Source organism: Equus przewalskii, chromosome 13, assembly GCF_037783145.1.
Source record: "Equus przewalskii isolate Varuska chromosome 13, EquPr2, whole genome shotgun sequence".
Taxonomy (NCBI): Eukaryota; Metazoa; Chordata; class Mammalia; order Perissodactyla; family Equidae; genus Equus; species Equus przewalskii.
The window spans coordinates 91,051,116-91,061,640 of NC_091843.1; the positions used below are offsets into that span (position 1 = coordinate 91,051,116).

Sequence of the window (10,525 nt, forward strand, 5' to 3'; positions counted from 1 at the left end):
TTTGTAAAAGGGGCCTCACGTCCTCTGACCACCCAGTGGCAGGAGGGTCTCACTTGCTCTTTTGGTTTCCATGATGCTTCATCTCTGCAGAGTTCAAAATTTTAATCCTTGCAGCACCCTCCGAGGCTGACGTGCCCAAGACGGTCTGTGGAGCAGAACAGGACTGCCCGCTAGCGGCGTCCTCCGGTGACGCGTGCGGGGCGCTGCTGGGCGTCGGCCTGCTCCAGGCTCTGGCTCACGAGCAACCATGTACCCATCTTGACTACAGAAATTATATTGAACAACTGTTCTTTGTGAATGCCCATTTCTACCTAATTTAATCCTACCTAGTTAAATAAATCCTCTCTAACCCTTACGACCACCCCGCAGGGCAAGGATTACTACCTCATTTTGCAGAAGAGAAAACCCAGACTTCTGTGACTTGCCTAGGGCCACACAATAGGCAGCAAGGACAGTGTTTGAATCCAAGTTTGTCTGATTTCAAACCCACGTTGAGACAACGACACCACATAACCACTGTGCTAACCTGAGACTAAGTTCATTCATTCATTCATTCATTCATTCAACAAATACTTATTGAACACCTGCTATGTGTCAGACTGTTTAAAGAGACACTGAGGATACAGCAAGGAACAAAATGGACAAGGATCCCTTCCCTCGTGGCGTTTACGCTCTACAGAAGGAGACAGATAGTGTGTGTGTGTCACATGGTGATGTGTGATGTGGAAACAAAGCAAGGAAGAGGAGAAGGGCACTGGTTAAGTGGTGGGAGTTGCAACCTAAAACAGGGCGCTTAGGGAGGCCTTCCTGATGTCTGAGCAGGGACCCCTAGGGGTGAGGTTGGGAATCACGGTCACCTGGGCAAGCACAACGGCAGAGGACACAGTCAGCACCAAGGCCCCAGATGGAAGCGTGCCAGAGTGTCAGCAATGGCGGGGAGGCCAGCAGGGCTGGAGTAGAATTGTGTGGTGGAGAGGAGCGGGAGACGAGGCCAGAGAGACGGGCAGAGGAAGGGATGGACGGTGGAAGAGCCCCTAGCCCATTAGTAAGGACATTGGCTTTCACTCTGAGCGGAGAACGCATCTAAAGGTTTTGAGCTCTGGGTGGCATGATCTGACCTAACACTTTTAGAGGGTTACTCTGGTCTAGCTGCCACATGGAGAATAAACCAGGAGGGTGAAGACAGACTGGTTAAGAGACTCCTGCAGTGATCCAGGAGAGTGACTGGCCTGGACAGGGGTGGTAGCAGTGACAATGAGGGAAGGGGTTGGCCTGGATACATCTTGAAGGCAGAGCCAGCAGATTTGCTGACAGGCCAAGATTTTTGACCTGAGCTACTGGCATGATGCATCTGCCGTTTGTTGAGATAGAAAAGCCCAGGAAGAGAAGCAGTTTGGGGAGACGGGGGATTCGTGTGGGGCACGTTAAAGTTGATTTGGAATACTTCAAAGATCCCTACTGGACATCCAGACAGAGCTCTTAATAGACAGCTGGAGGTATGAGTCTGGAAATCAGAGAAGAGGTACAGACTGGAGATACAAGTTGTAAAAGCCATCGGTTTACACGTGGCATTTAAATCCATGAGACTGCGTTAAAGTAACATGCGTTTCTGGTCTCAGTGGGGATAGGCTGAGCCACGAACTACAACTGTGCCTGGTTTCCTTGGGGAGATCGCCCCATGAACTGGGCCCGTGGTGGTGCTCCACCCGCTGTGGAAACATTGCCAGCAACGCCCAGAGTCTGAATAAGCCAGAACTGCTCACTTTAAAGGAACGGGGTGTGACCAAAACTCAACTGCAGATATGACTCCAGGGGTTTCCAAGACGTACAATATTGGATCAAAGAGGAAATGGTAATGTGGGATGATGCGAGAGACCAGGAATTCATGAGTCAGGAGTGTGTCGAAAGATCAGTGTAGGGACATTGAAGGACCCAGAATGAGCAATACAGATACAGAGAGAATACGTAGCCGCAGTACCTTAACAGACCTTTGTCGATTTGCCTGGAAGACAAGGAAAGCTACAGAAAAGGACCAGCTGGAAGGGGATTAACTCTTCCCCATATCTGCTGTGCCTCCGTCTGGAAGGATGAGACATAAACACTGGGAGGGGTTCAGGCAGGTGACCAACCATCAGGGCCTCCCTGGGCTGGGAGTCTCCTGGGACAGAACTGTCAGTGCTAAAACCAGGGCAGTCCTGGGCGAACCTGGATGGCCGGTCACCCTGGGTTCCCGCCAGAAAGACTTCCTGGACTGAATAGTTTGGCAGTGGAATGGAAAACAGCTTATTTATTTTAGTCTGATAAATGTAATTAGAGTCCCAGTGATGATTTCCCACCTGAGTTCTCACACGCTTAACCCTTTAATCTCTGGAGGGACTTCAGGATCCGTTCCAGCAGATAGTGGCTTCTAATGGGACCCATCCATGAAGCCCCATGGAAGATCAAAAGGAGCGTATGTGACAAAGGGACATCATTATGACTCAGGACAGACAGGCTGCAGTGGCCTTCTGAGGCCAAAGGACCATCCCTGCAGACACACAGGGCCAGGTGCCAGAGGCCTCTATTGGTACCTGTGGGCACGTTTTCTGTGGGCACATGGGGGGAACGGAGGGGCCAGGGCCTCCCTCTCTGCACTCAGCATCTGGGCTGCCAACACATGCTGATCCTGAGCCTTCATGTGAGCTGTTGCCTCCACCTAGAATTTGCTTTCTGTCACACACACACACACACTCTGGGTCTCGGCTTAGACATCATTTCTGGTGCTTTTCCAATGGTCGTCAACGCTCACCCTTGAATATGGGGAGCCTGTCACCCCAGCCCGTTGGGGCAGCACTGATGTTTTCTTCACCTTTAACTCCCCGCACTATTTCCCTCCGTGGGGTAGAGTACAGGCACAGAAATCATTTGATTGACTAAGAGGATTTCCTCCTTTTTACAGGAACTTTGTTATTTATCATCATTTTCCTTAATGCTTTTAGTTCCTGGCGTCAGTCAAATCCTCGGCTACTATGTTAGTTATATGGAGCTTGTTCTGTAACTGAGCAAGAAACCAGGAGGAAGATAAGGTGTTGGATGTTATTACTTAATATGGTGGCCCCAGAAAGTCGGCCTTGGGAGGGACCATCCAGCTTGACCATCTTGTCAAGTCCTCTCATTTCACCGATGAGAAAAGGGACTCTGGATGGAAAAAGTGACTGAGGTCTCGCAGCCGGTGTGGCAGAGCTGGGATCAAGACCCGGTTTGGGGTTTATATTGTGGTTCATGCAGGAAACCCTCCCAGTTTCCTCTTCCAACTACAGTGGTCTATTTACTTTTTCTTTTTAAGCAATAATTTTAATGGTCTCTTTCTCTTCTCTCCCATTTTCTGTCATTAGGCCCCAGCGTCCTCTAGGGCTTGGTTATAAAAGATAATGAGGTTGCAAGCATAGAAATAGTAGCAGAACCCTCTCCTCAGTTTGCCAAAAGCCCGGAGCCCACCCTGAAAAGAACACAGTCAGCCCACATGCATGAAGCCGCGCCGCCCCCTCCCTCTGGGGGTGGCAAACCCCAACTCCCCATGAGCCCAACTCAGGGACTCAAAACGAAAGGCAGCCGGCACACACGTTAGCTTTTGCCACTTTTGTATTTTATTGTGGAACTGAGTTTTTTTTCTTTTACATCAAATATCCTCAATGGAAGAGGGGATATTGCACACAAATATCATAAAAGCACTACATATTACTTTCACTGGAAACTAATTTTCTACATTAGATATGACTGGATAGGCTAGAAGTGATGCAGGATTATAAGACATAATACCATACACAGCTGCAGACTGACACAAACACCATTCAGAACAAGAGAGAGGAGTGGGAGGTGCTGCTCCGCGGGCTCCACCACGTCTTTCCAGGGCCGGGGGAGAGGTGCTGAGTGCTCGGGCAGCGAGCACGCCTCTGGAGCACAGGGTGGTCCCCAAGGGCAGCCGGGTCTCGACGCCTCCTCTCCACGGCTCCTGTTTCGGGGAGCTCCGAACGAGTACAGAGAAGCTATTTATTTTTTCCCTTTTCAGTTTTTGATGCTGCCTTTTAACTTAAAGTCAGATATTTTCTTAGTAGTAAACAGCTTTAATACCAGGTGAGTAACCTAATTGCTTTCCAAAAAATGCTCATCCCGGGGCTGCTTTTGGTGTGTTGTTCAGTTGGTTAAAAGATCAAAGCTTACAGTTCCTTTCGAATGGAAACAGGATCTTTTCTTCTAAATCTGAAGCGCAAAAAAAAGTTATTAATCTAACTCACAATATCATTACTGAGCAAGAACCTCTTGTGAACAGGCAACTAAAGAGAATCAAGAAAAGCAATTTCAGAATTGTGGAGCAGCTCCTGAGAGCCGGAATTTGGTAATAAAGGGGAAATGGAAGGTGGTAACATTTCCATTAGCAAATGATTAAATCTTATGACGTGAGTATTGGAAAGCTCCTAAACCCTGTAAGCTACTGGAGACACTTAAAACACTCATATACACTGGGGAAACCATTCACTATGATATGCAAGGTTAAGACAAAAAAATTTTTTGAACTCCATGGAAAATGGCATTTGGGGGGTAGTCAGTCATTGTACCCAGTCCACCACGAGACTGAGAAAGCATGCACAGGGGTTGGGTTTTGAGAAAGGGGATAGAATTAGTTAAAATTGAAAATGGAGGATCATCGCTAACATTTAGTCTCTGGAATTTTGTTTAAGAATACTACCAAAAAGGTCATGACCAGGAGTGCTACCTCCATGGAATGCCATCAGTTAAACAGAGTGTAAACTCCTTCCACTCCAAAATTCAATCTATACAACTGGATGAAGTGATCGATATGAACTGAGCTCCTAGAAGTCTGTGTCAATCTCTAGGTCTCACCATGAATGTTCATGGTCCATTGTGATGCTGTGGGCAAACTAATTGTGTACTGATGGAACTAGCAAAATTAGGTTAGTCACACAGGTAGGAAAGGGGTCTGGAAGCACAGGAACAACCTGTACTGCAAATGTTGGTTTTCCTGGTAGACTCAGGCTCTGTGCTCGGCACTGAGAACAGCAGATGGAGAAAGGTGCTGCTCTGTCTCAGTGGAAGAAAGCCGGCTGAGCACTGACAGGTTTGTCTATCTTTCCCATTAAATCCCATAGCAAAAAAGAAAAGAAAAGAAAAGAAAAAAAAAAAAAGAGTGGGATAGAATGGTTATATTTGAAGACTGGATATAATTTTCCTAAAACATTTGTATTTTTTTAAAGCAAAATAATGTACATGTTAAATAAATTTAATTTGGGAAATTGGAAAATAATTCCATCTTCTATCAAAGAAAAATCAGCCAGGGGTCTGGATTTGGCAAGAAGGCTGGAAACCTGTCTCTCTTCCCATGTAGTATGTGGACCAACTTAACAACTAATCATTAAATAACTATGTTGAATATCTTAGGTTGTCTCATAAAATAAATCTGAGGCAGATCAGTTTATACTCACTGAAATCCATTTGTGTCACAATGAGTTTTCCATCGTGTGCTAACTTTTTGTACCCTTAATCAATGTGTTGTTTTTAAGGACTTACTTGAAAGAAATGGGGTAATAAATAAAAGCTGCATTTCTAGAGAAGCCTAAAAGAAAAAATAGAATATTAATTCTTTTAAAAAATTAAACATTTGAAAAATGTAATTCACAGCATTAAGTAGACTACATAGGTCCTCAGTGAAGGGACCCCGAAGAAGCGTTGTTTAAACCCTCATGGTAGTTAGCAGTGCAAAACATACACTTATCAGACAAAAATAAACTAAAACGTTAATTTTGAAATAAATAACTAACATAGAAAATAAAATGAGGTCGTTGTTCACTACTCCGTAGATTTAGAGTCTGCAAGAAATGCAATGTGACAGCACGGCGTGGCTGCCACCGGGAAGAGTGCCCGTCTGAACGCCGGCACGCGGATCTGCACTGCACACTCGGCGAGAGTCTAAATCACGCCCTGGCTGCCCAGGTTCCTCGTTCAGCGGTGACAATGCAGGACATGATCTCTGAACTCCACATGGGGAACCGGAGGAGGTGGGAACTCATTTGCTTTCAATGTATTATTTCTCTTGTTTTTTTTCCAGAAAAGGAAACCCCAAAGCAAATTCTCGCTAAGGTTCTTTGAACGTGGTTCTTTGTCTTGGCTCTTTCACCTCATGGCTGAAGATCTTGCAAGAAGTCTGTAGGACACCCCTGGGTGATGGACTTGCAAAGGCCTGGAAAAGTAGCCTGCCATGCCGTTCGCCCCACTCTCAAACAGCGCATACTCAGATTTCGTGTTATGGGAATCGAGGGGTGGGAGGTGTCACTATTCCTGGTAGTTATGGGCTTTTAATAAATATTATTACTGCAAATGTCAGACTTCAATCTCACCAGAACTTCAAAAAAACAGTATTCTTTTTTTTTGTCTTACGAAACACTTAAAAAAAAAAAGACTGTCACTTGAAAATTTTCTTTGCATTTTCCTGTAAATGAAAACATTTGTTAAAAAGTTCATCTATGAAAATTCTCACATAGCTAAAAAAAAATTCTTCTGTACACTTGTTCCCATAATTATGCTGAAATTAATGGAAGATTTAAAAAAAAAAGCCAATGTAAGACACAGGAAGGTAAATTCTGTACACTTGCCGAGAACCTCGTCCACCCTAAGATTCACTGTTTGCCCAGTTCTGATCGTAGACGCCCTTTCAGTCTTGAACTTGCAGTAGTGAAGAAGCTGCGAAAGGCTCCGCTGGTTTGGCTGAGGGGCCGCGGGTGCACTGCGGCGGCATTCGACACGCATGACTCAGCATTCGACACCCATGACTCAGCATCCTAGCAAGCGCTGTGCCCATCAGATCAGCTTCTAGCCCCCCACGCACGCACACATGCTCCTTCCACTGGAGTATCTACAATCCTACACGGATGTTTTATAAACTTGCTGTCTCACATTAAAAAATAAGTGCATCAAGTATCTTTGTACATTCAAGTCACTTCCTAAGGCAACTGTCCACTGTGTGTACTCCCAACTGCTTTGGTATTTGCTTGTGAATTGGGGTGGACTTGGGTGTTTCCGCATGCAGGTGAATGGACTCGAGTGGACTACCTGGGTGCGCAAGTGCTGGGAGCATGCCTTAGACCAGTCGACTCGCGTGTCTGAAGAGTCTGAGCGTTCTGAATGGGGTTCAAACCACTTGCATGTCCAGTCTACTCACTGTGTTATGTCAGTGTGCAGCCTTCAAACAGAAGGAGCTTAATTAAGGCATGAAAATCTCCCATGCCCTCATGACGAGTTTTGTTCTTTTTGTTTTCTTCCAGCCGACTTGTTTTAGAAAATTAAGATCCTTTTTGAGGACTCAGACTGACACACGTGGAAACCTCTGCCTGTGTAGACCAAAACACACACTGCCTGAGAAAACGCAGACCAGTGGTTGGCTGTTTTCTCCCCCTTACCGCACCCTGCTCTCTCTCTCTGGGTGTCTCACCAGCACTCCACCATTCCATCGCCTTCTCTCGCATTCCTTTTCTTCCTCATTCCCTCTCTCTCTCTCTCTCTCTCCCCCCGCATCTCTTTCTTTGCACGCTCTCTCTCTCACTCTCTCTCTAAGACAAACGCCTCTACCTAGCAGAAGTCAGCTGGGTTTGCTAGTGCATGGTTTCCAAATGTTCGGCAGAGATGAACTGGGGTAGGTAATTTTGCAGTAACTTGAACCCTATTGTGGGAATACTGTTACTTCCCTTAGCAATCAGCAAAAACTGAGAAATATTAGTGACTTGCATCACCGTGATACAGTATAGCGTTTGGCAGGTAACAGTTCAGTGACTTGTTTAGATGAATTGACTTTTTAGAAAAGGTGGTTTCAAAGTGAAGAATTTCTGGAAACAAAGTTCAGCTCCTGTGGCGTGGCTGGCCGCGGCGTCTACAGCTCAATCTTGCACGCAGGGAAGGACTCGTCCTGCATCACCACCGTGCTGCTGCTCGCCAGGACCATGATGCTGAGGTCCTGCTGCTTCTCGTGGGTCTCCTGGTACCACTCCCGCATCACTTCTGAGTCATGAGTAGGGATCAAAGTCACCTGCAGGGAGATGGAAAATAGCTGTTTAAGGGCAGAGCCAGAAATCAGATGAAAAAATGGAACAACGAGGTATTAATGAGACCATTAGAAGAAGAAGGGAAAAGAAAGAAAAATCTTCTATTTTCCTTAAGAAATACAAAGGACTTTTCAACTTACATTTTCCAGGAACCAGAATAAAGCTGCAAAAAAATTAGTTTTCCTGGGGGAGTTGAAGATTAGGGCCAAAAGCAACTCATGACTAGTCAATTAGTTCATCTATATTCACTGTTGGTTTTTCAATTCTTTAGTGTCAAGAGAAGAAGTACTCAGGTAACGTGGAATTTCTTTTATTTCCTTTAACACAACCAGTCAGCTTGCACTCAAGATCTTGCATATGGAATCCACCGATCTTTAGTTATTACTGAAGCTCAAACCCCTCTAGTTGTGTGTAAGTAACATTTCATCCTGAGAACAAAGACTCGTACCTCCGATTTGTGTGTATGGTTGGGGATGGAGGAGTGGGGTAGGTGATTGGGTGCTGGCTTGAATAGTAAAAATTCCATCTAGTATTCATTAAGAGGCCGCTGGGTGCTTCTCATTCGATTTCATATGATTAAATAACAAGTAATTCTATTTAACGTTATGCAAACACATTTGACTAGGCGACTATACAGAACCACAAGTAAAATTCTGCTAAGCAAAAATCATAGCTGAAAGAGCGAGTGGTTCGTGGCCGGTCATGATGTGTGGGAGTTGGGGGTGTCCTGTTGGGGCCCGTTTTCAGCATTGCTCCTGGATTTCACATGGACAGCTGATTTTCTAAATGGCCATATTCCTGGCTTTGGTCAATCGTGAAACACCAAGGAGGAAAGACAAGCCCTTAGCAGCTCTCGCGGGAGATATGACCGCTTTGGTTCATACACATGTACTCTTGGTGTATTAGGGTGAAGGGCAAGTAGTCTTGGGCCCATTTTTCAGATAAATGAATTATGCCTCAGGGTGGTGAAGGGCCTTTTCCTCCAAGTCTGTAATTACTGGCAGTGCCAAGAATATTCTAGACTATCTTCTACATGTTAAATCCACTCTGTCCCCAGGATGTTTCCCGTGTGACAGACCCCTGGGGCACCTCATGTGGACCCACAATCATAACGTTGCCTCTATTTATCATAAACATTACCCTATTATCATAAACATAATCCTTCCCTCTGCCTCTGGACACAGCTCCACATGAAGTGCAGACACAGGCCTGGAGCTCTTACCTGCATGTTGCTGCCCCACTGGGCCTTCCCTTCCAACAAGGCATCCAGGACAGCCCGGCTGGGCTCCTCGGCAGCGGGGTCATTCCCACTCACCACGTAGTAGGACGACCTCACTCTCTTGAAAAACTCGACATCAACATTCTTACTGTTGCTGTGGTTGGGAATATAGCACAGGTCCAAGTACACAGGGGGGCCTGGGGGCACAGCGGAGGGCTTGGCCGTCTTGGTGGTCCCTGGTCCTTTGGTAAATAAACAAAAGCAGAGAAAGCCGGGTCACAGGAATGCGAAGAGACCCATTTGTGCTCGTGCACAGGAAGGTCCCTCTAGGACACACAGAGGAGGGACCCGGCACTTCCCTCTGGCAATCTGAGGAAACAACATGGTGGTTCACCACGCCAACAGGAGAAACGAAGAATGGGATGGTCTCCCTTCGGGGACAACCCATTAGGAAGTAGGAAGAGTTTCAAGGCCCTCCCAAAAGATGGAACTAGATAGTAATACGCTTCCTAAAAGGGCTACTAGTGTGTATCTTAATTTGAAAGGTGATCTAAGAAACAGATTTTAAAAGGCAAAGGAAGCATCTGCATTTGGTAACCATAGTTCAGCAGTCGGTAATCCATGTCAGGACCTTATTTAAGAGCACTTTTGCCCACAGCCGAATACTATACCCTAACATTTGACCTGGTCAACGGCCAGATCTTAACTTCATCTGATTTCCAAGGCCTTCAGCTCCTTAACCTCCTTCATAAACTGATGAAATGCTGATTCTGTCCTTTGCACAGAACTCTAACACGTGGAAGTTTGCGAGTTACATTTCTTCTAATTAAAAATCTCTGCCGCTTTCCCTTACACACAACATCCCTCCCATCCACACCAAAGGAGCAAAGGAGGGCTTCTCACAGAAGCACGACGGGAGCTGCCAGAAGTCGACCCAGGCTGGTCTTAAAAGTCAATCAACGGTGCAGTTTTGTCTTTTTAGAAACCTACTGGAAAAGCATCTTCCAAGTAAATTTAGACCAACTCATCTTCCTTACCTTGCCTTAAAATTCTCTCTTTAAATGACAAAAAGTGTTTTAAAAAAATCAATCGTGTGGGCTAGTGTATACTTGGCAAGTTTCGTAGCCAATTTCAGTTGGTTTTCATCTGTTTGGATGGTTTCATTTTTCTCCTAAGTGCAGGTCAGTCGTCAGCTCTTTCAGACCAAGGGGTTAAT

General features: G+C 45.7%; 1 protein-coding gene across 3 annotated transcripts in view; it reads right to left on the bottom strand.

The window, feature by feature from the left end:
• Window positions 1-3,603: 3,603 nt before the first annotated feature.
• MAP1B (microtubule associated protein 1B) overlaps window positions 3,604-10,525 on the bottom strand; it is an 89,171-nt gene continuing 82,249 nt past the window's right edge. For all 3 annotated transcript variants that reach the window (XM_008539775.2, XM_070569876.1, XM_008539776.2), the window contains 2 exons: window positions 9,313-9,551; window positions 3,604-8,074 (listed from right to left, as the gene is read on the bottom strand). In XM_008539775.2, coding sequence (XP_008537997.2) covers window positions 7,919-8,074; window positions 9,313-9,551 — 395 coding nt within the window. In that variant the 3' untranslated portion in view covers window positions 3,604-7,918. The remainder of the gene's footprint in view (window positions 8,075-9,312; window positions 9,552-10,525) is intronic.